This window comes from Erythrolamprus reginae, chromosome 7 (genome assembly GCF_031021105.1).
Source record: "Erythrolamprus reginae isolate rEryReg1 chromosome 7, rEryReg1.hap1, whole genome shotgun sequence".
Lineage (NCBI taxonomy): Eukaryota > Metazoa > Chordata > Lepidosauria > Squamata > Dipsadidae > Erythrolamprus > Erythrolamprus reginae.
The window spans coordinates 58,973,135-58,998,826 of NC_091956.1; the positions used below are offsets into that span (position 1 = coordinate 58,973,135).

The following is a 25,692-nucleotide window of genomic DNA, read 5'->3' on the forward strand; positions in this document are numbered from 1 at the left end:
AGTGAAACAAAACTCCAAATATGTTTTCTTGCTGAAAAATAAAGCTTATTAAAAGTAGATTGATCTTATCTATTATAGTAGTCTATGACCTTTTAAGTTCTAGAATAGCATTAGTGACTATCTTCTGTCGACTCGGGATTCTGTGAGTTCAACCTTATTGCCGGCATAGAGGATAGTGTTCCAAGCCACAGCCCACAGCCCACAGCAACCACTGCTCAGGTGGAATTGTACTGAGCCAACATCATCTGCTAACTTTAGGTGTTCCACTTTGCAGAAAATAAAATGTTTTTTTCCTATAGGAAAACTACTATTGTTTGTTTCACAATTCTACAGAAACCAGGACATTCTTCTGTAGCCCCAAATTCCCTAATCCAAAGCATCTTATTTGGAAGGGTACATTTATATTTATTCACTTGTTTTCCAAAAATATCTATTTTAGGTCAGTGTACAAAAATTATCCTTATGACACATTAACACTAAAATCATTTGTTTTCATTGCATGTGGCTATGTACAAGGATAGGCTGTTAGTACAGAATGGTCTTTTAAAAAATCACGCATTGCTTCCCCCCCCAATTTCCAGTGGGAATAAAATCCCACCTAAATTTATAATAGAAAACTTCAAAATGTTATACCTATCACTTTATTCTTCTTTCCATTTTTTATAGGTGTGCAGAGCAAGCTTTCAATGTGCTGATTTGTACAGTCAGAACATTCATTCTGTTAAGGAAAAAACAAAACACATTACTTATTATTAGTTTATAAACTACGTAAGAGAGCTTAGTGTAGCTTATAGAACGGACCTAGAAATCAGGAGACTGTGAGTTCTAGGACTCCCTTGGACATAAAAACTGAAGCCCAATTAAAATATAGTTTGGGTTGATTACAAGAAGGCATTCATCTTTCTGCCACGTGATTGGATAAGCGCCTGCAAATAAGTGCTGCTATTCAGCAGAAATATCAGCTTTCTGCAAGGATCAACATCACAGTACAGTGTTCCCTCAATTTCTGCGGAGGATGCGCTCCGAGACCGCCCGCGAAAGTAGAATTTCCGCGAAGTAGAGATGCAGAAGTAAATACACCATTTTTGGCTATGGACAGTATCACAAGCCATCCCATAACACTTTAAACCCTTAAATAAGGGAATTTCCCATTCCCTTAACAACTATTTACTCACCATTATTACTGGTACTCACCATTAAATAAGACACTTAGTGATTCTGATATTTATAAACATATTTATTAACAATAATCTTTTTTTTTGTTATTTATTTGCAAAAATTATTAGTTTGGCGATGACATATGACATCATTGGGTGGTAAAAACCGTGGTATAGGAAAAAAACCGCGAAGTATTTTTTAATTAATATTTTTTTTAAAACCATGGTAGAGGCTATTTGCGAAGTTCGAACCCGTGAAAATCGAGGGAACACTGTACTTGTCAATGGTATTATACTGGGAGAAATAAATAGCAAGAAATGAATCTTTCAAGAACACTCACTATCACCACTACTGTGTGTCATTCCATGATTCCTCTATCAACAATACTGAACAAGTTAGACCATAGCTATCAAACATCAAAAACAGCTGTCAAGCTATCCTATCTCCTTTATATGATCTGGTGACACCTTTACTATTAAAAGGAGGAAATAATGAACACTGAAGGAATCAAAATGTCTATGGAAATAATATAACAGTCTGTATGAAGAAGTTCACAACAAATGCATGGACATCCTTCAAGCAACATCAAGCACACTGAAGTCAGAAGATTAGAAGTGATGAGCCTACGGAGAGGGCAGTATACAAATTTAATAAATAAATAAAATGACAGTGAAGAAGATCTTAAAGTTCAAACTCAGTGGAGGAAATACCATCAATTAGTTTTAAGTATTAAGGCAATTAATACTTAGGCAATTCCAATAATTAGATATATAACTTAAGTAGTAGACTAAAGTTTACCAAGATGGTAAGGCAACGCATCACATGGCCAGTATGCAAAAAACCAAAACCAAATTTAGCCAGCAAAGTAGATAACGACAAGGCCTTACAATGACGAAGATCAGGAAAGGGGACAGAGGAGCTAATTCTCTAGTGTGTGCTTAGGAGAGTCCAACAGGGGTAATACTCTAGTCTGATTGGTAGGGATTGAGTTTAATTTGTTTGAAGTACACCCTCTAGTTGCCCATTTGGCTAGTTTTAGAACTTAGTGGTAGTGTAGGGATATTAAGTTTTTCCTCTCCTGACAATAGCACTAAATTAGCATTAAATTAATTCGGTGAAACAGTGGAACCCCTAGTTAGTTACAGCAATAAGATCGTGCTGACTGACTACAAACAATGGTATAACAAAGTAGTAAAAACTATTTGCCCATTCAATTTTTGTATGTTAGCTCATGTTACTTACTGTCCAAGGAAATCTTTTGTCTTGGCGCACATGTGGAATATTAAGAGGCTCCATAGTATTCTTGACATACTGGGCATACATATAATTAATTTGGTTTGTATCATTATCTCTGTCGAGATATAAAAAGAAACAGATTCCATTCAATACATTAATTACCTACATTTAGAAGCAAATTTTAATGGTCAATGGAGCATATGAAAAGCTTGTTATATCAATTGTCAATGTTCCGAACAGTGCTAGACTTCTTATGAAAGCTTTGGATACAACTATCATTCTTGAAGTCTGATATTCTAGTGGCTATGATGCTCAATCCAGTAATTTTCCATTCAGTAGCTTAAGTACAGGAATTCCTCAATTTAGGACCACAATTGAGCCCAAAATTAATGTTGTTAAAGGACAAATTTGTTAAGTGAATTTTGCCCCATTTTATGACTTTGGTTAAGTGAATCAGAGCATCTGTTAAATTAGTAACACAATTAAGTGAATCTGGTTTCCCCATTGACTTTGCTCGTTAGGTCACAAAAGACAATCACAAGACTCTGGTACATTGCAACCGTCATAAATGTGAATTTGTTGTCAAGCATCCAAATGTAAAACACATGATTATGGGGTGTTCCATCGGTCATAAGTGTGAAAAACATTCATAGGTCACTTTTTTGATGATATTGTAATTTTGAACTGTCACTAAGTGAATTGTTGCAAGTCAAGAACTACCTGTAATATATCTTTGGGAAGTAGACATGATAACCTTCAACATTATCTTTATTTTCAAGAAATTTCTCTGAATCCTGTGTGAAGATTTATGTACACCTGCCTCTCTAATCTGTCTTTAGCCTGATCCTGAAATCAGGAACACATGCTACATCTATCTTTTGAAGTCCCTAACCATAAATATGTTAAAAACAATATTTTACATTTTAAAGAGGTCATCCCAGAGTCAAGATTATTAATATACTGAATCAGTGTTTAGAAGCATTATTGGAATAAAGAATAGGACCCAGAACAGACCCTTGTGGCACACCGCTTGTAACCTGTCTCTGCTCTGAATTCTCGCCATTAACAACAACCCTCTGATGTCTACGCTTCAGCCAGCTGCAAATCCACTGAACTATCCAGGGATTAAGTCCAATCTTCACTAATTTATCTATCAGCTCTTTATGTGAAACTGTATCAAAGGCTTTGCTGAAGTCCAGATAGGCAATATCCACGGCACCACCTTCATCCAACACCTTTGTGACATAGTCAAAGAAATCAACGAGATTAGTCTGACATGATTTGCCTTCAGTAAAGCCATACTGATTTGGGTCCAATAAATTATTGTTTTTTAGATGTAAAAAACAGGTGAAATTTTAGATGTAAAATTTCCTTTTACATTGATTCTATGGGGAAAATTGCTTCTTCTTACAAACTTTTTTACTTACGAACCTGGTCACAGAACGAATTAAGTTCGTAAGTAGAGGTATCACTGTACTTACAACCGCAGTTGAGCTCAAAATTTCCATGCTATGCAAGACAGTTGTTAAATCAATTGCACCTCATTTTATAACTGTTTTCTACAATTGTTAAACTTTTTGTTCATTTTGTTTGATGAATGAATTATGCAGTTGTTAAGTGAATCTGGCTTCCCCCATTAATCATTGCTTGGCGAAGTTGGGAAGGTTACAAATAGTAATCACATGATCATGGGATGGTGCAAAGATCATGAATACATTCCAGTTGACAAGTGCCTGGTTTTGTTTATGTGACCCATGAGGATTTCTGCAAAGGTCGTAAGTGTGAAAACTGGTCACAAGTCACTCTCAGTGCACTGTAACTTTGAATGGTCATTAAACAAGTCAAAGTCTACCTGTACTCTACACTTTCACCTATATTTTGCACTGGTCTAATAATCTTCCATTTAAATTTCATGCATCTATATATCAGGGCTCTCCAACCTTGGCAACTTTAAGACTTCTGGGCTTCAATTCCCAAAATTCTAAGGAATTGGAACAGTTGAAGTCCACAAGTCTTGTCAAGGTTGGAGAGCCCTGATCTATATCACTGTTCACTGGGCAGTTCACGAGAGTGTTTTGAAGATTCAAGATTCTAAAGCTCTTTTGACTGTTATAGAAAATAATAATAAATAGTTTCAAAACATCTCTCTGCCATGACTAATGTTTCATAAATCTGCTACTATTAACTGTTTTCTGTTTGAATCATTCTATCCTTTTGTTTGTTCGTTACAAAAAGGACATTATTATTATTATTATTATTATTATTATTGTTGTTGTTGTTGTTTATTAAAGCCAGGATCTAAAAATCAGTTGATGATCCAAAATGCAGACTTTGCAAGGAAGCTGATGAAACAATTGATCACATCCTCAGCAGCTGCAAGAAAATCACACATACTACAAACAGAGGCACGACTACATGGCCCAAATGCTTCATTGGAACCTGTGTCAGAGCTACCATCTACCAGTGGTAAAGAATTGGTGGGATCATGAACATGAGAAAGTAGTTGAAAACAAACATGCAAAAATACTTTGGGACTTTCAAATTCAAACTGACAAGGTTTTGGAACACAATACACCAGATCTCATGAGTGGATAATTGATGTCGCCATACCAGGTGACAGTTGAGTTGATGAAAAACAACAAGAAAAAATTGGCTGATATCAGGATCTTAAAATTGAACTACAACGACTCTGGCATAAACCAGTACTGGTGGTCCTAGTAGTAATCGGAACACTGGGTGCTGTGCCAAAAGACCTCAGCTGGCATTTGAAAACAATAAACATTGACAAAATCATGATCTGTCAGTTGCAAAAGGTCACCATGCTAGGATCTGCACTCATCATACAAAAATACATCACACAATCTTAAATGCTGTGTTCGAGTTGTGATATTGTGATACGAAATCCAGCATATAAATCTTGTTTGTTGTGTGTTACTGTTTTTTGTGAATGAAATAATGATAATTTATTGTCATTGCACTTATATACACAGTATACCCATACAACAAAATTCATAACATAAAGCATATTATCCATATAATATTCATATTCATATAATATAAAATTCATATAAGGCATATGAGCTATTATATTATAGCGGAGAGGGGCGACATACAAATCGTATTATTATTATTATTATTATTATTATTATTATTATACAAAATATTGGTCTGGGTAGTTGTTTTTTTAGAAAAATTAATTTTCAGGTCTCGTTGAAATAAGAATTCACAGTTTACTCAGGTTGTAAATGTGCAAGCGACTCAAGCAGGCTGGTTGAAATTTTAATATTAAATGCATGTAATTGATACCTCCTTTCATTCTGATGGAACACAACAAATAAAATTACATAACTTATATTATGTAACTTATTCAACCAACAAAATTTAAATAATTAGTTAAGGATTCTGAAGAATAAAGTAATAAAAATGGAGAAGCTGAATGGATGTCTTGGATGTACAGATCTGATCCATAGAAGAATTCGAGGGACAAGCCTCTTTGAATGGGTCTGTATGACGTGATAGCTAGCATGGTAGGTTAAGACTGGGGAAATCTGGGTACAAGCTGCCTGGGAGACTTTGGGCCACTCATTATTTCTCTACTCAACCTCTCTCCCAGATTGGAGCTTTGAGGAAGGAGTAGCATGTACATGACCTTGAATTCCTGGAGAAAAGGCATGCCGTTTAATATATTTGCATCTGTTTATTATAATTTTAGAAACACTCACAGCAATGAATAAATTGATGAATAACTGAAGATCAGATAAAAGAAGTGCTAGCGAGGTGGTGAACAACATAAGACCTATACAATACATGCCAGGGTACCTACAATGCCACTGAGCTCTAGCATGAAGGGAAAAAAGAAAAGGAAGGCACTGAGAAGTTGCTTTCTAAGCTAAGCTTCAGGATCTTTCAGAACACTACAATTACAAAAGGTTTACTAGCAAAAGAATGCAGAATTAATGGCAGGCTTCTCTGTATCTCTTACTTCCCTTTCCATATTTCTAAGTGTGAATTTTATGCTGGAGGAGTTAATCAGTACACTTAAAAAGTAGTTATAGGTTGAGGACACCCACAAATTGTTGGTGTAAAGTGATACATTGCTCCAAAAAAGAAAAAAAAATGTATATGCCACATTGTCAATTGTTCCATCTGTTAAGGCTGATCAAAATGAACACCGCCTCCCTTTGCTAATCTCACTGAAACTAATGCAATATACAAGCTAGCTATCCTTTTAAATGGGGTCATGTTGGTCATGTTTCTGAGTGCTGAACTCTGCTGGGTTGAACTATTAAGGAAAAGTATTTGTGTAAAGCCATGAAAATCTCTTGAATCTCATCTTTTTACCTTTTGTGGATCTCACTGGAATCTTCTGTTTCTTCATATTCCATGTGAAAAACACTGGAAAATGAATCCTAAATAGGAGAATAGAGTTCGGGTTTACTTAAAATGTTGAGTAAAATTGTTTATATTGTAAAAAGCATAATTCATTTATTTTCTGCGTCATGAAAAACTATCAATGGTTTACTGTATTTCATAAAGCATTTAAAGACCTAAGATAAACAAAACTGATATATTACAATGTTTATACCAATTTTTCTAATTTATACAGTATATTAGGCTCAGTTTAATTTACTACATAATGAGCTTCATTTTACATGTTCAATACGCTGATGATTCACATACTATCTTTTTTTTAGTATAGGCTATTTCACATCACCAATATTTTTTTAAAAAACTGTGCAATTCCCAAAGTCTATTTTCTGTAGCTTCCATACAAGAGGTAACTATTTATAATGAATCAGAGTATCAAATCTGGGAAATGTCAGCATCTTCAATAGGGCTTCTCTGGTTGACCTTGGTTAAGTAGGATCATGTTAACATTAGCCATCTCAAACAGTGAAGCCAAGTCTATTAGGACGCGAAAGGTCAACACAAAACGTTAAAATTGTACCCAGAACTAATTTGCAATTAGTGCTGGCCTTTCAACATGGGCATTCTATGTTTTTAATATTATATTTTGGTTGGCAGTTTAATTTCATATCAGGCTTCTGAATACTATGTAAGGATATTCGTTGACATACGGAAGTCATGTTAGCATTTAACAAGGCATCAATAGCTGTTGACCAGGCCAACTGGCTGAAGCACTACTAGTATCTGTAATTGTGCAGATACACACTTTGCCATTAACACAATTGACAATTAGCCAGTTGAGAATACAGTCCGGGTCCATACTTACTGAACAGTCCTCATCCACTATGAAAATGGTGCAGTTTTGCACTTGCATGAAGGAAATTATAGTGGCAGCTATCTTCTTCAAAATGACTTCTAATGATTGCTGTTCCTCAAATATTAAACTGGCAAGATCAAGAAGTACCTGCAACGAAAGAAAAAAATTAATATGTCAAGTTAATTTCACTTTAATCATGTTGAAGGCAGATTCGCCACCCCACCCATCCCATGTAACTCCAGGATTCTTGTTGAGAAAACCATATGATGGCTTTAATGTAATGAAATAATGAATTATTCCTTGCAATTCGAACAGCATGAACTTTACAAGATCTCTGCCCACATATTGGTGGCAGTTTTACACTTACAGTTTTTTCCAGAACTGTATACATTTTGACCTTACAGAGCATTTAAGAATCCTCTCTACAGAAACTATATATCAGTTTCTGTAGGAACAGGCCCTTATATTCCTATAGACGCTTTGTTTTTTAATATAGTATTATTCGACACAATAAAAGGGACATCTTCCAGTTGGCACCAGGTTTATGAAACCCGGTTGCAATGCCTTGGTCTCTTCAACCTTGAAAGACGGCGTTTAAGAGGTGACTTGATCGAAGTGTATAAAATCATGCATGGGATACAAAAGGTGGATAGAGAATTTTTTTTTCTATCACACAATACTAGGACAAGGGGGCATTCCCTAAAGCTCATAGGTAAGAAAGTGAGGACAAATAAAGGGGAATATTTCTTCACCCAGAGGGTCATTGGTTTATGGAATTCACTTCCAGAAGAGGTCATGACAGCTGTCAGCCTGGAAAGCTTCAAGGCAGGATTAGACAGGTTCATGGATGCCAAATGTATTGATGGTTATTAAAACAGATGTCCAAGTGCCGCCTCTATGTTGGTTGAGGCAGGCAGGATTCCCTTGGGTACCATTTGTTGGGGGTCAAGAGAAAGGGAGAGTTTTGCCTTCTCTTCCTGCTCAAGATCCCCATGGACAATTGGTGGGCTACTGTGATACAGAATGCTGGACTCCATGGGCTTTGGCCTGATTCAGCATGGCTCTTCTTATGTTCTTGGCATTATTTGGTACTAAGAAAAGTTGTTCACTAGTTTATTAGAATGATCATTCTTCTTTTCCCCAAGAACTCAAGGCAGCCTATTTTTTAAAAAAAACAAACACAACCCTCAGTTTTACTCCCCCAACAACAACTTTGTGCAATATTTGGGGCTTACAGAGCAACCTTAAACTGGGAAAAAATGGTGCATCATAAAGCAAAACATTTTGTGCCAAGATACTGCAGATGAGCTAAATGACAAAATGTGTCAAAGTCTTAGACTCATAACTCTCATAGAATTTTATCAAACCATTTTATGACATCATATAAATCTTATACATAGAGGAATTAAAATAGTTAAAATACAGTCAACTCTTGCTCATAAAGTGAAATCCTTTAGCAGAGCGGTTATTAAGCTCTCCAGAAAGTGAAGGGGGGGGGAGATATCTGGGCTAAAAAACAGAGCTAAAGAGACAGATTAACAAATTAACATCTTGAGTGAGGACTAATCCCCTTGTATCCTTGTTCAGAACTTATTGCAGAGAATTTTTGCTTATGAATATAGCTATCTATTTTTTTTATCTCTTGAGTGCTAACATCTAACGCACTTCTGCTTTGCCCGTTCTGCTGTTTTTTTGCACTCCAGGGCTTCAGGAAGCTTCCCTGAACCCTCCAGAGTATCCATTCATTGGGATACTGATGAATCCAATGATAGCCTTCCAAAATATTTTAATACTAATTTTATTAAAAATTACAACTTCAAGGATAAAACTAATACCTATTAAAAGAAAAAATAAAAATATATAAAGAAATGATTTCCATCCATCACAACAAACTATAAACAATTTTAATAACTTATCACCTCCTCTTAAAATATAACAAATGATTTCCTCTTCCCTATAAACAAATCCTCAAAGTGTTGTCATTTCAGCCATGACATCACAAACATCCATTAAGGGTTACTAGAAAAAACATATCTATTTTAATTTTGTTCAAACTTTACTCCGAATAATCTTGATGTTTAATAATTTCAAATAATGTCCTACAACTTGATTTTTTCCCCATTTTTTCTTTCTGTTGTCACAAAATTCTTGAAAACTTTTACAAGCCTGTTTTGTAAATCCAATTTAGGAAAAGTATTCAATCATTATCTTGGTTTATTTATAGATTCATTTTAATTATTAAGATATTAGTGGGTGGTGCAACATCTTTTTCTATGTCATTCTTGTAATTTGTCATGTTTAAATCCACTTTCAAATTAGTCTCAATGTTGTCAGATAAATCCTCTTCCATAGGATCTTTTAAAGATAGCCTATTTTGTTTTCTATATTTGTAAGTTGTGTTTAAGTGTTCTTCTCCTTTAATTATAATCTTTAGTTCTTAATAGTTCCCATTTTTAAAAAGCCCTATCTTATGTGATTTTAAAAAAAAATTAAAACAAAAGTATTTTCCCATGGGAAGGATTCCAAAATGTTATTTCATTTTTCTCTGGATGCAAATTCCACTTATAACTTTCAAAATTCAAAGCTATAATCACCATCCTCCTGTTCATTCCCTCCCACCATTTTAAGTTTATTAAACTTGTGCTTAAAACTTCTTTCAGTATGGATTGAAGTTACCGGCCCAGTACTGTAAAACTTGTAAATCCAAAGGTTCCCAATAGCTGAAGAGCAAGTAACAAGCAATTTCTGAAAATGATGAGAAAAGGAAGTATGCGATGCTTAGCATAAAGTCATTTGAATTCATAAGTGCAGAAAACAAAAAGCATAATTTGTCTATCTTCTGAAACATTTGATTGTTTTAATCAAATATATTCTTTACTAAATATATTCATAAACTACTGGGGGCTTATATCTAAGAAAGTTTAACTCATTTATTTAGTTTCTCTGAAAATGCTTGAATTGTAGCATGAGTGGATGATATAATTGTTTAGGTCAATTCTCATATTGTTAATGAGAAGCAGGAGATACTGCTTGAGAAAACAAGGCAATGCAGAATTTCGGATGTGGTGGAGATCTTAGCCTGGTATGTTGACAGTTTTTGCAAACAACTTTAAAATCCTGGGAAAGTTTGAGAGCCCTATCCACCCATTTGATTTCTACCAATGTTTTTGCCTACTGGTAAGGGCAGCCCTTGATACTTCCCTCTGTAAACAGTGGTAGAACATAAGTACCGGTAATCATTTAACAAAGTACATAGGTAGAGGTCCCACCCTTCAAAGCATACTGAAAAAAACAGCTCTGCCTTGCCAGTTATAGTAAACACCCTATTAATACATATTGGGGAGCCTCAGTGTCTGAACAAATTTACAGAACAGGAAGGAATAGGATTTATTCCAGCTCAAGCTCACTACAGAATATGGAATAGATGACTATGGAGAAAGAGTTGTTCTGACTGTATCTTCCTTCATTTTTGTACCCCTTCAAGTGTCCGACCTATTCCAAGAATATATAAATAGAAGCAATATACTATACCATATTCCAAATTTCTTCCTACTTTTAGTTTTGCACACCGAATTACATGGGAAAGCTACATTTTCTCAGAACACAGTTGCTCTATTATGAATTCAATCTTATCTATTCAAAGAATTCAGAGGGCACAGCACCTAACAGCAAGGTTAATGAAGAAAGGTGAATTCAGACTGGTGCATGATGGTGGATCGAGATGCTTCTCATGTTCTGGTTACAATAAGGATTATACACTGCTCAAAAAAATAAAGGAAACACTTAAACAACACAATATAACTCCAAGTAAATCAAACTTCTGTGAAATCAAACTGTCCAGTTAGGAAGCAACACTGATTGACAATCAATTTCACCTGCTGTTGTGCACATTCAACTTTGTACAGAACAAAGTATTCAACGAGAATATTTCATTCATTCAGATCTAGGATGTGTTATTTGAGTGTGCCCTTTATTTTTTGAGCAGTATAGAATACTATAGTTAGTCCTTGATTTACAACCACAATTGAGCCTATAATTTTGGTGATATGTTGTTGTAAACTGAGTCATCATGTGACCAGACTTGAGTTTATGATCAATTTTTTGATAACTGATTAGTGAAATACATAGTAGTAAGTCTGAATCCAGCTTACTCAATGGGTGTCTGCCCTTTCCCCCCCTGGAAAACAGCAAAGAATCTTACAAAACACAATCATCCAACTGTGGATATTATAACCCCTGATGGCAAACCTATACCATGTGTGCCACAGGTGGCACATAGAGCCATATCTGCAGGCACGTGAGCCGTTGCCCTAGCTTAGCTCCAGTGTGCATGTGCGCGCCGGCCAGCTGATTTTTGGCTGGCCCTATCCCACCTCCCCACCCCTCCTTGGAGTCTCTATGTAGCCTATTTTAGATACCAGATAAGTATAGGGCTCACATGGAGATTCTGCAAGGGCGTTTTTGGCCTCCGGGTTTTCACCATCCCCAGGCTTCAAGAAAGCCTATGGAGCTTGGGGAAGGCAGAAAACGGACCTACTGGGCTCACCAGAAGTTGAGAAATGTGCCATTTCCATCCTCCGGAGGCTTCAGGGAGGCCTACTAGGCCCAAAGTTGGGCATGGGAAAAGTTGCACATGCATGCGCAGGAGGGCCTGGCTGCAGGGGGGACATTGAATTATGAGTATGGGCATGTATATGCATTCAATTGCGTGTACACGCGCACTTTCGGCACCCCAGGGAAAAAAAGTCCGCCATCACTGTTATAACCTGTCATAAATGCAAGCTGATTGCCAAATGCCTGAAATACAATCATGTGACCATGGGGATAGTGAAGCAGTTGTCATTTTCAGGATGGGTCACAAGTACAGTAATACCTCGTCTTACAAACGCCTCGTCATACAAACTTTTCGAGATACAAACCCGGGGTTTAAGATTTTTTTGCCTCTTCTTACAAACTATTTTCACCTTACAAACCCACCACCGCCGCTGGGATGCCCCGCCTTCGGACTTCCATTGCCAGCGAAGCACCCGTTTTTGCACTGCTGGGATTCCCCTGAGGCTCCCCTCCATGGGAAACCCCACCTCCGGAATTCCATTGCCAGCAAAACGCTCGTTTTTGCGCTGCTGGGATTCCCCTGCAGCATTGCAAAAATACAGAAGTCCGGAGGTGGGGTTTCCTATGGAGGGAACCTCATGGGAATCCCAGCAGCGCAAAAACGGGTGCTTTGGCTGGCAAAAGGGGTGAATTTGGGCTTGCACGCATTAATCGCTTTTCCATTGATTACTATGGGAAACATTGTTTCGTCTTACAAACTTTTCACCTTAAGAACCTCGTCCCGGGACCAATTAAGTTTGTAAGACAAGGTATCACTAATTGTTTTTGTAAGTTTGAAAGGACATTAAACAACTGGTTATAAGTTGTCTGTAAGCTAGAATAGGTATAGATGTTCCAGTCCATGAGCCATATGCAGGCGGCAGAACTCTCCAGCCAATTGTTGCCTCTCCACAGCAATTATGTTTGGGGGAAAAAAGTATTTCCAATGAAGCCCAGCCTAAAAGAGGTCTATATTGGAATTATTGGAATTTTGTGGAGATTGCAAGCAACAAGGGAAGAATTAAACTTTCCTCCTCAATGCCATTCTCCGTCATATTACAAAGTACATTGACATATTTTGTTGCCAGGAATCATTAGGCTTATGTATGAATCCCTTGATAGAAAGCAGGATGAAATCACATCATATACTGGGAATAATGATGTTTGTAGTTCAGCTTTAGTAGCTGATAACATAAAGGTTTAGTTGGAGTCTACAGCAAGGGTGGGCAATTCATTTTCCCAAGAGGCCACATGACAACACGTCTGCATTGGTTGCCGATCAGTTTCCGGTCACAATTCAAAGTGTTATGACCTATAAAGCCCTTCAAGGCACCGGACCAGATTATCTCAGGGACCGCCTTCTGCTGCACGAATCCCAGCGACCAGTTAGGTCCCACAGAATGGGCCTTCTCGGGGTCCCGTCAACTAAACAATGTTGTTTGGCGGGACCCAGTGGAAGAGCCTTTTCTGTGGCGGCCCCAGCCCTTTGGAACCAACTCCCCCCAGAGATTAGAATTGCCCCCACCCTCCTCGCCTTTCGTAAGCTTCTTAAAACCCACCTCTGCCATCAGGCATGGGGGAACTGAGATATTCTTTCCCCCTAGGCCCTTACAATTTACACATGGTATGTCTGTATGTATGTTTGGTTTTTATAATAAGGTTTTTTTTAGTTATTTTAGTATTGGATTGGATTGTTACCAGTGTTCCCTCTAATTTTTTGGGGGGTGGGCGGAAAAGTATAGCGTCTGAGCGGCAGTCCCTTCGGGACTGGGCGGCACAGAAATAATAAATAAACAAACAAACAAATAAAAAACCCACCCTGTTTTGCCTCAGAGAATTTCAAAATAAAATACTGTACTGTGTGTCTATAACAGTGAGCTCATAATAGGGCAACTCTATCAATATCAAAATGCCACTTAAATAGTTGAGCTAGTTTCAAACTAGATTTTGATTTTCTTTCTCTCTTCCTTACTCCCATTCTTTTTCTTTCTCTTTTCCTTCCTCTCTTTTTTCTATCTGTTTCTCTCTCTTCCTCTCTTCCTCTCTCTCTCCTTCCCTCTCACTCTTTCCCTCTCGGCTTCTGGGCAGGTTTGGAAAACTCTGAGTTGATGATGATTTTTAAGTGAGCGATTGCTCACTGCTCAGCTTAGAGGGAACTATGATTGTTACATGTTGTTTTTATCATTGTTGTTAGCCGCCCCGAGGCTACGGAGAGGGGCGGCATACAAATCCAATAAATAAAATAAAAATAAATAAAATTAATTGTGACTGTTGTGGCAGAAATATTTATAGCATATAGGATGCTTACCTGCCCTTGGTTGCTAGATTAAGTTTCTGTAGTTTCTGTTATCTTCTTCTCTAATATACCCAACCTTCCTTTCCTTATCCCCACTCATTTTCAAGGTTAGATCTCAATGCAGGAGGATGGCAATGCATACTGCCAATGTCTCCTGTTCCTTTTAGACCAGCTACCAATTATGGCATCAAGGGCACTCAAAACAGCATACCATATTTATTGGCTATACCTGATGCACATGAAAAAACATGAAATGAATGTTTTTAATACTGTACATCGCTTATACACACCACACCCAAAGATATGATACCTTTACCTCACCTGATTGCGTCTGTTTTCAAGAAGGGAGGTCTCATAGAGCTGAGCATTGTGAAGAACAATTCCACAAAAAGCCAAGTAAGCAGCAAAATCCTGTAAATTAGACATCAAAACCTATATAACTAAAGATCCTCAGATTTGGAATCCCAAACGTCTAACAGTCTGATTTGTATTTTGAAATGATCTGATATTTTGACAATTCTAATAGCACTTTTACTATTTAATTATACTTGAGCAGTTAGAAGCCTTTCCAGTTCCTAAGCACTCTATTTTATTAGCAAAGAGTGCTGTTTATATCCATCTTAAAATACCAATATTACATTAGATTCTACTGTAAAGAGTTGTGGTGAATTTTGCAAACACAAAAACAGATGCAGACAATGCCCAGTCTTGTAGGAAATATTAAATGTAGGCTTCCGTTTTTAAAAATAAGAACTGAATTCTGTTCAGACCATGAGCCCCTTTGGTTCATCTTTTAATTCTGACATCCCACAAATGCTCATCACAAATTCTATTTAGAAAGGAGGAATGAATTCTTCTTTTGTCCTAGCAGAATTGTCTGCACTTAATATATGGTAACATTTATTTCTAAAAATTAAATTGTAAAATATACCTTCTCATCTTGCTCAGTGAATGTTGCTCCACCACCAGATTTTTTGTTGATTGCTTGTGCCACACCAACCACCTGATTAAAAATCAATATACATTTAAGATGAAATACATAAAAAAATAAATAGCTACATAACATGACCAAGATTTGTTGTAAAGTTTATTATTGTTTTTGATACACAGGTATGAATTTTTTTAAAACACCAATGAAACAGTAGTATCCTTACATTTAAAACTTACACCCATTTTCTTATCCATGCATATTAGTAAGTAAAACCTTTATTACAGTCAAAGACCATCAATATAATAAAGACAGAACATCCAAGAAGCGTTTCAGATTCTTAGAATCTAAACATTTTTAAATCGCTTTGATCCTAGTAGCAGATTCTTGGGTGATAAATGTAGTCCACCCACTTTCTTATCCATGTATATTTAAGAATAAACATTACTAAACTCACTATTCACTATTCTACAGAGTCTACGGAGAGGGGCGGCATACAAATCTAATAAATAAGTAAGTAAGTAAGTAAGTAAGTAAGTAAGTAAGTAAGTAAGTAAGTAAGTAAATATATAAATAAATAAAATATTCACAGACTAGCCAGGCCCCTGAACTGTCTCTCGCGGTGGTGCCATAGGCGCCACCATCTTGTTTTTTGCTTCTGCACATGTGCAGAAGCTTAGTTTTTGGCACTGCGCGGCGCAGGAGGAAGTGGACGGCGGTGAGATAAATTGGAACCCACCCCTACTTCAGCCACTTGATCCATCATGGAAATAGCTGAGAAACGAAAAGGAAATCAAGGCTTATAGTTTTCAACAATTGTAATCTATCTTCCTCCCCAGGCTTTTCTAAACTGTTGCCCACCAGTTTGGTTGGACTTCATATGCCATTATGAAAATCAAAATACAGTCACATATGGAAGATACCAAAATGTGACTATTAGCCAAACCAACAAGATGCTATGATTCACATATTTGCATTTAACATGCATTTTATAAAGAAATTATTTTGGCTGGTGGAATGGACCACAAAATGGAAATGTAACCATTCTGCTATGTCACATTTGAAATTTGTTATTTTATACATTTTATTTGTATTATAGGAAAGTCCATGTTGAAAAAAAAGACATTTTTATCATCAGGGCAGAAAATTATTCAACTTTTTCTCCTGTTGTAAGATTAATTATTATCCCAATTCTCCTGCTGCTTTTTGCCCATTAAAAATTTACACATAAGTGGAGTTTACTTAAAATGCATCTCATTTAGCCCTTTGATTGTTCCTGATCATAGATACCAACAAAAGCTACATCAGACAGATTGTAAAACTTCATTTAGAATTTAGTTCCCCCAGGCTAAGCCAGACCGGACCATTAGTCAGTTCTTGGGACATAATGTGGCTTTTGATGTTACAAAAGGCATCTGTATAAATAAGAAAAAAAAGTTTCTAAATGTTCCCATTGTACCACAAAACTTTATATGGCTGCACAACAGTGCTCCAAAAAATACCTCTATTAATACTCTCAGGAAGTGAAGAAAAAACTCATTGAAAAGTGGAGAGCTGCTTTCTGAAACTGTTCTATGTTGACAAAATTACCTTACTTTGCAAACAACAAAGTAAGTAGTAAATAATCACCAACTGCACAGACACCTGTTTGTCTTTATTTTTCCCAGCAAGCATTACCCACATTGTGGCTAGCAATGTTACTTGGACATCTTTCAGTATAATTATTAGTATGATTTGTTAAGAATATACCATCATTTCTTAAAATATACCGTCAAAACATACGTCATATTAAAATATTATGCTCATCATATAATCTGCAGAGCAGTTGGTGGAATTAGGAAATCACTTCATATTACATCTATGTTACAGGTAGTCCTTGAGTTATGACCACAATTGAGCACAAAATTTATATTGTTAATTGAAAAATTTGTTAAGTGGATTTTTAAAATGGGTTTTCTTGCCACAATTGTTAAGTTAGTAACTCAGTTGTTAACAAAGGTGAGTTCCTACTGGTTCTATAGAGTAAACCGGTGGTGATGCCACGGAGCCGGTACTGTCGGTGTCAGTCCCTGGCCACTGCCATCTCGTTTTTGGCTTCTGAGCATGCGCAGAACCTTTTTTGGGGCTGCTTTTTGCCCCTGTGCCTGCATGGAAGCTAAATTTTTGGCACTGCACATGTGTGAACGCATACAGTGCAGCTACATGGCACACAATGTGCAGGCAGGCACACAGCGCAGGAGGAAGCAAACCGGCGGGGAGGTAAGTTAAAACCCAACCGTGGTTGTTAAGTGAATCTGGCTTCCTCATTGACTTTGCTTGTGAGAAGGTTGCAAAAGGGGATCACATGAACTCGGGACCACTACAATGGTCGTAAGTATGAGCCAATTGCCAAGTGTCTGAATTTTGATCATGTGAACATGGGGATGCCGCAACAGTTGTAAGTGTGAAAAAAGTTCCTAAGTCCCCTTTTCAGTGTGGTTCTAACAGTCTGTTTGAACAGTCACTAAATGAACTATTGTTAAGTGGAGAACCACCTCTATATCAGCTGCCCTTCATACTATGACTAGTTTAATTTAAAAGATTGTTCCAACTTTTGAACAAATGTGGGCCGTAATTGAAGCACTTTAAAAAAAAAAAATTAAATAAATATTTTAAAACTTTGAACACAATGTGACTACCCCGATTTTGCCATTTCTATACCATTTTTAATATAACGTAATTGAAGCACATATATTTGCTTGTCTGACTGAAAAGTTGATTCAGTTATAAATATGCACAGCAAAATTCAAAAAGCTTTTTAATGAAACCTGCCAGTATTATTTATGATGTCTTTCTGACTTACTTACAGATAGTCCATGACTTATGATCGTAATTGAGCCCAAAATTTTCATTGTAAGCAAGATTATTATTATTAAAATAATAATTATTATTATTGTAAGCAAGATTATTATTAAAATAATAATAATAATTATTATTATTATTATTTATTAGATTTGTATGCCGCCCCTCTCCGTAGACTCGTAGATAATCCCTAGGTGAATTTTGCAATCTTTCTTGCCACAATTAGTAAGTGAATCACTGTAGTTGTTAAGTTAGTAATACAGTGTTCCCTTGATTTTCGCGGGTTCGAACTTTGCGAAAAGTCTATACCACGGTTTTTCAAAAATATTAATTAAAAAAAAATACTTCGCTGTTTTTCCCCCTATACCACAGTTTTTCCCGCCTGATGATGTCATATGTCATCGCTAAACTTTCGTCCGCCTTTAATAAATATTTTTTTTAATAAACCTTAATAAATAAACATGGTGAGTAATAATCTAAATGGTTGCTAAGGGAATGGGAAATTGTAATTTAGGGGTTTAAAGTGTTAAGGGAAGGCTTGTGATACTGTTCATAGCCAAAAATAGTATATTTACTTCCGCATCTCTACTTCGCGGAAATTCGACTTTTGCGGGCGGTCTCGGAACGCATCCCCCACGAAAGTCAAGGGAACACTGTACAATTGTTAAGTGAATCTGACTTCCTCACTGGTTTTGCTTGTCAGAAGTTTGCCAAAGGTGATCACATGACTTCAGGACACTGCAACCGTCATAAATACATGCCAGTTGCCAAGTGTCTGAATGTTGATCATGTGACCATGGAGATATTGCAATGATTGTTAAGTGTGAAAAATGGTCATAAGTCACTTTTGTCAATGCCGTTGTAACTTCGAACACTCACTAAATGAACGCTTATACGTTGAGGACTACCTGGCAATTACATTCAGCATTTTTTGGTTTTCCTGACAGATGTGTGCTTCCCTTTGTTTTTTAAATGTTTCTAGGCAACTGTATAATTTCAAATAGCTTAAAATTTATAAGATGTCTGAATTTTAGCTTCCAGAATTTCCCAGTCAGCATTCTGGGAGTTGTTGTCCACACATCTTAAAGCTGCCAAGATTGAGAAACACTGATCAAGAGAGAATTTCTTCTGCAATATCCAGCAATGAGTGACTGCTGATATAGTGCAGCCTTTCCCAAGCAGTTACCTCTTAGATGTTTTTAATTCCCATAATTCACAGCAGTCTTGGAAAATTTATTCTTTTACAATTCTACCGGAGAGCTGTTTGCCCTGCCATCTTTTTCTTTGACAGTTTTTGTGATTTTTTTTCCCTGTTTGGAAGGTTTCTCCTGTTCAGCTGCATGAAAAAGGACCTCCTGTCTGCCCCCAGGTTAATACTGACCTTTATATCTTCCCCCGAAGTGCAGCTGATCAGCTCCTCAGCTGTGTTTTGGGCTGATTCCAGCTACTAAGCATGTACCGATGCAAAATTGCACAAGGGGTCGCAATGCGAACCAGTGGGGAATAGAATAGAATAGAATTTTTATTGGCCAAGTATGATTGGACACACAAGGAATTTGTCTTGGTGCATATGCTCTCAGCGTACATAAAATAAAAGATACATTTGTCAAGAATCATATGGTACAACACTTAATGATTGTCATAGGGGTCAAATAAGCAATGAAGAAGCAATATTAATAAAAATCTTAGGATATAAGCAACAAGTTACAGTCATACAGTCAACATGGGAGGAAATGGGTGAAAGGAATGATGAGAAAAACTAGTAGAATAGAAGTGCAGATTTAGTAGAAAGTCTGACAGTGTTGAGGGAATTATTTGTTTAGTAGAGTGATGGCGTTCGGAAAGAAACTGTTCTTGTGTCTAGTTGTCTTGGTGTGCAGTGCTCTGTAGCGACGTTTTGAGGGTAGGAGTTGGTAAGTAGAAGGTAAGTAGAACCCATCCCTGACCACCTTGTTTTTATGGTAAGTTTTAATTTATATTTTTTGGTATATATAGCTACTAAGGATACAATTTTAAATTGTACTTTTAAAAATATGTATGCTGAAATGTGAAGATATGAACAATTTTCCATGTTTCACATATAGAGTCTTAGTGGCTAGAAGCCCAATTCCAATAACAGAGATGTTTAATCACAACTGGTGGCTGGGGGGGCGGGGAGGATTGTTTATCGTTGCTCACGAGTTGAACTCCTAGGAAGCCACAAAAACATATACAATAAATAAAGTTATAATTCAGTCTAGTGACTTAGCACATTCGCAGCAAGTTCTTGCCCAGAGTTCATCAAAAATAGCATTATTTGCGGCCACTGAAGTTTGGAAGGGATATGAAATAGGAAACAAGGCCTTCTAAGATTAAAGTAGACCTCAATAGATGATTTTTTGCTAGGCGCACATATGGAAAAGTGTATTCATCTATTAGGCACCAAAGCTCCAAGAACCAAGTTGTAAAAATGGAAAAACATTTTCAATATTTTGGTGGTTAAATGATGATTTATAGCTCACACCAATCTTCTCAGGTACTGGCATCCCAAATGCATTCATTGTTCTGAGGTTAGCAATGACATCATTTTAAATAAAAATCTTATTCTTATATCTGCAGCGTAGACATCAGAGAGTTATTGTTAATGGTGAGTATTCGGAGCAGAAACAGGTTACAAGCGGTGTGCCACAAGGGTCTGTTCTGGGTCCTATTCTTTTTAATATGTTTGTGAGTGACATAGGGGAAGGTTTGGTAGGGAAGGTTTGCCTATTTGCCGATGACTCTAAAGTGTGCAATAGGGTTGATATTCCTGGAGGCGTCTGTAATATGATAAATGATTTAGCTTTACTAGATAAATGGTCAAAGCAATGGAAACTGCAGTTTAATGTTTCCAAATGTAAAATAATGCACTTGTGGAAAAGGAATCCTCAATCTGAGTATTGTATTGGCAGTTCTGTGTTAGCAAAAACTTCAGAAGAGAAGGATTTAGGGCTAGTGATTTCTGACAGTCTCAAAATGGGTGAACAGTGCAGTCAGGCGGTAGGGAAAGCAAGTAGGATGCTTGGCTGCAGATCTAGAGGTATAACAAGCAGGAAGAGGGAGATTATGATCCCGCTATATAGAGTTCTGGTGAGACCACATTTGGAATACTGTGTTCAGTTCTGGAGACCTCACCTACAAAAAGATATTGACAAAATTGAATGGGTCCAAAGACGGGCTTCAAGAATGGTGGAAGGTCTTAAGCATAAAGCATATCAGGAAAGACTTAATGAACTCAATCTGTATAGTCTGGAGGACAGAAGGAAAAGGGGGGACATGATCGAAACATTTAAATATGTCAAAGGGTTAAATAAGGTTCAGGAGAGAAGTGTTTTTAATAGGAAAGTGAACACAAGAACAAGGAGACACAATCTGAAGTTAGTTGAGGGAAATATCAAAAGCAACGTGAGAAAATATTATTTTACTGAAAGATTAGTAGATCCTTGGAACAAACTTCCAGCAGACGTGGTTGGTAAATCCACAGTAACTGAATTTAAACATGCCTGGGATAAACATATATCCATCCTAAGATAAAATACAGAAAATAGTATAAGGGCAGACTAGATGGACCATGAGGTCTTTTTCTGCCGTCAGACTTCTATGTTTCTATGTTTCTATCTAGCGCATAAAACCCAAACTCTAGTCTTTCATGGTTAATGTTAAACTCCTCTGGGTTTTTCAAAAACTCATGCTGCTTAAATAATATGATCAAACAAAACAAAACCAACAACTGGGTGATGCTACATTTGCACATTGCCGAGTTAGTCCCAAACAGGATTTGCCTAAAGCATTTCTATAGAAATAAAGGGTTTTTTATATCATAGCTCAAAGAACATACAGTTCAGATCACTATGTAACAAATTCTTTTTATCTCCATAAAACAGGAACCACACGGAATAGATACCATAATCCTGCATTTCACAAAAGAAATAATCCCTCAGTTTTCCATCAAACTCCTGTTATTATACATTTACAGCTTGCTAAATGTTTCATACACTGCAATTTCTTCCATTTTCTCCAACGCAAATCTATATCAAGCAAACCAATCTTACATATGTTGCACCCACAGCTATTACTAAATAGACTAGCTTTTATTATAGCTTTTTCCAAAAGTTCTAGTTATAGGCAGTTTGCATACAGCAAAGATTAGTCCACAAACTGATTCTTGCTAGGTGTAATTTCATTTCATTTATTGGATTTATATGCCGCCCCTCTCCGAAAACTCGGGGCGGCTAAATGATTACATTAATGTTAAAAGTAAAGTACTTAGGTCTTTCAGAAACTTCACCAAGAATAATTTGAATCTGTAGCTGTCAGTGGAAAGCAAGGACATGAAAATGATGAGATATTGTGTGTATGTGTGTGTGTGTGTGTGTGTACCTATGTATGTAACATATTTTTGCTGATAAGTGAAAAGGAAGGGAGACTAGGATAAATTTTTTCAATCTTATTATGCTCTCGTCAGCTAGCCATACCCTTACTAGGATTTGAATCTGTGGACTTTTCACTGATCAACACAAATATGTCACACGTGTATATTATAGTTTGTCAACTATATGCCTTGGATATAGCCCTGGGTGGGGTCAAGAGGCAAAAAGGAAATCAGTATGCTTCCTTACATATTTGGGTACAGCAAGGTGATTCAACAGAAAACATGCATATATATATAGTGGTACCTCTACCTAAGAACGCCTCTACTTACAAACTTTTCTGGATAAGAATCGAATGTTCAAGATTTTTTTTGCCTCTTCTCAAGAACCATTTTCAACTTATAAGCACAAGCCTCCGAAACTGTAATCAGGAAAGGCAGGGAGAAGCCTCCGTGGGGCCTCTCTAGGAATCTCCTGGGAGGAAACAGTGCTGGAAAAGGTGGGGACAAGCCTCTGTGGGGCCTCTCTAGGAATCTCCTGGGAGGAAACAGGGCTGGAAAAGGTGGGGAGAAGCCTCCATGGGGTCCCTCTAGGGATCTCCTGGGAGGAAACAGGGCCGGAAGAGGTGGGGAGAAACCTTCATGGGGCCTCTCTAGGAATCTCCTGGGAGGAAACAGTGCTGGAAAAGGCGGGGAGAAGCCTCTGTGGGGCCTCTCTAGGAATATCCTGGGAGGAAACAGGGCTGGAAAAGGCGGGGAGAAGCCTCCAAGGGGTCTCTCTAGGGATCTCCTGGGAGGAAACAGGGCCGGAAAAGATGGGGAGAAGCCTCTGTGGGGCTTCTCTAGGAATCTCCTGGGAGGAAACAGTGCCTCCACCCTCTCTGTGGTTTCCCCAATCGCACACATTACAGTATTTGCTTTTACACTGATTCCTATGGGAAAAATTGCTTCTTCTTACAAACTTTTCTATTTAAGAACCTGGTCACGGAACAAATTAAGTTTGTAAGTAGAGGTATCACTGTGTATATGTATACAGTGGTACCTCTATCACTGTATACATACATACATGTGTGTGTGTGTGTGTGTGTGTGTACGTGTGTGTGTATGCGTATGGATCTATACTAGGCTCCCTTCCTTTTTATTTATTTATTTATTTATTTATTTATTTATTTATTTATTTATTTATTTATTACTTAGATTTGTATGCCGCCCCTCTCCGAAGACTCGGGGCGGCTCACAACACGTGGAAACAAATCATAAATAATCTAACAAATTTAAAATTAAAAGATTTAAAAGACCCCATATACTAACAGACATACACACAAGCATACTATATATAAATTAAACATGCCCAGGGGAAGATGTTTCAGTTCCCCCATGCCTGACGGCAAAGGTGGGTTTTAAGGAGTTTACGGAAGGCACTTCCACCGCTTCGTTGACTGGGCATGGGGTGGAGATGTAAAGCTGGGTATCATCCGCATATTGATGATACCTCACCCCATGTCCTTGGATGATCTCACCCAGCGGTTTCATGTAGATGTTGAATAGCAGGGGGGAGAGGACCGACCCCTGAGGCACCCCACAAGGGAGAGACCTAGGAGTCGACCTCTGACCCCCCACTAACACCGACTGCGACCGGCCAGAGAGGTAGGAGGAGAACCACTGAAGAACAGTGCCTCCCACCCCCAACCCCTCCAGCCGGTGCAGGATACCATGGTCGATGGTATCGAAAGCCGCTGAGAGGTCAAGGAGCACCAGGACAGAGGATAAACCCCTGTCCCGGGCCCGTGAGAGATCATCCATCAACGCGACCAAAGCGGTTTCCGTGCTGTAACCGGGCCTGAAACCCGACTGCTGGGGACCTAGATAATCGGCTTCTTCCAAGGACCGCTGGAGCTGGAGCGCCACCACCTTCTCGACAACCTTCCCCATAAAGGGAAGGTTGGAGACTGGACGATAGTTGTTAAGCACAGCTGGGTCCAGGGAGGGCTTCTTGAGGAGGGGGCGCACGAGCGCTTCTTTATAGAGTGATGGAAAAACTCCCCTCCCCAAGGAAGCGTTGGTAATCTCCTGGGCCCAGCTCCCCGTCACCTCCCTGCTGGCCGAAACCAGCCAGGAGGGACACGGATCCAGTAAACAGGTGGCGGAACTCACAGCTCCAATGGCCTTGTCCACTTCATCAGGTGTCACCAGATCAAACTCTTACCAGACAGGTGGACAAGTACGTGCCCCAGTCACCTCGACTGACTCGTTGTCAGTCGACTCTGTTTTACAATTGGAGTCGAGGTCGGCCCGGATCCGAGCGACTTTATCAGCGAAAAACGTGTTAAAATCCTCGGCACTACTCTGTAAGGGCTCCCCAACTCCCCCCTGGTTAAGAAGGGAGCGGGTCACCCTAAACAGAGCGGCCAGGCGGGATTCCGCTGATGCAATCAAGGCGGCATGATACGCGCATCTTGCCGCCTTGAGCGCCACTTTGTAAGTCTTAATAAAAGCTCTTACAAGTGTTCGGTCGGATTCAGACCTACTCTTCCTCCATCGCTTCTCTAGACGTCTCTTTTGGCGTTTCAACTCCCGGAGCTCCTCGTTGAACCATGGGGCTCTACGGGGTCTAGCGCCACGGAGAGGTCGCAAAGGCGCAATCCGGTCAAGAGCCCCCGCCGCAGCCCTGTTCCAGGCCTCCGCGAGAGACTCCACCGAACTGTGAACGAGTGCCTCTGGAATAACCCCAAGCGCCGTTTGAAAGCCCTCTGGGTCCATCAGGCGTCTGGGGCGGAACATCTTCATTGGTTCCGCCTCCCTGCGGGGGAGGATTGGAGCCAGGAAGTCAAGCCGTAGTAGAAAATGGTCTGACCATGACAAAGGCAATACTTCTAAGCCCCTTAGTCTCAGACCATTACTCAATTGCTCGGAAAGGAATACCATGTCAGGTGCGTGCCCTCCCTCGTGAGTCGGACCCTGTACTACTTGAGTCAGGTCCACGGCTGTCATGGTGGCCATGAACTCCTGTGCCAACCCAGAGGTTTCGC

General features: G+C 38.3%; 1 protein-coding gene across 7 annotated transcripts in view; it reads right to left on the bottom strand.

Annotated features, from left to right (window-relative positions):
• PDE5A (phosphodiesterase 5A) overlaps positions 1 to 25,692 on the bottom strand; it is a 145,289-nt gene that overhangs the window by 34,777 nt on the left and 84,820 nt on the right. For all 7 annotated transcript variants that reach the window (XM_070757677.1, XM_070757676.1, XM_070757673.1 and 4 more), the window contains exons 4-9: positions 15,439 to 15,510; positions 14,829 to 14,918; positions 7,628 to 7,765; positions 6,736 to 6,803; positions 2,401 to 2,509; positions 634 to 718 (exon numbers count right to left, since the gene is read on the bottom strand). In XM_070757677.1, coding sequence (XP_070613778.1) covers positions 634 to 718; positions 2,401 to 2,509; positions 6,736 to 6,803; positions 7,628 to 7,765; positions 14,829 to 14,918; positions 15,439 to 15,510 — 562 coding nt within the window. The remainder of the gene's footprint in view (positions 1 to 633; positions 719 to 2,400; positions 2,510 to 6,735; positions 6,804 to 7,627; positions 7,766 to 14,828; positions 14,919 to 15,438; positions 15,511 to 25,692) is intronic.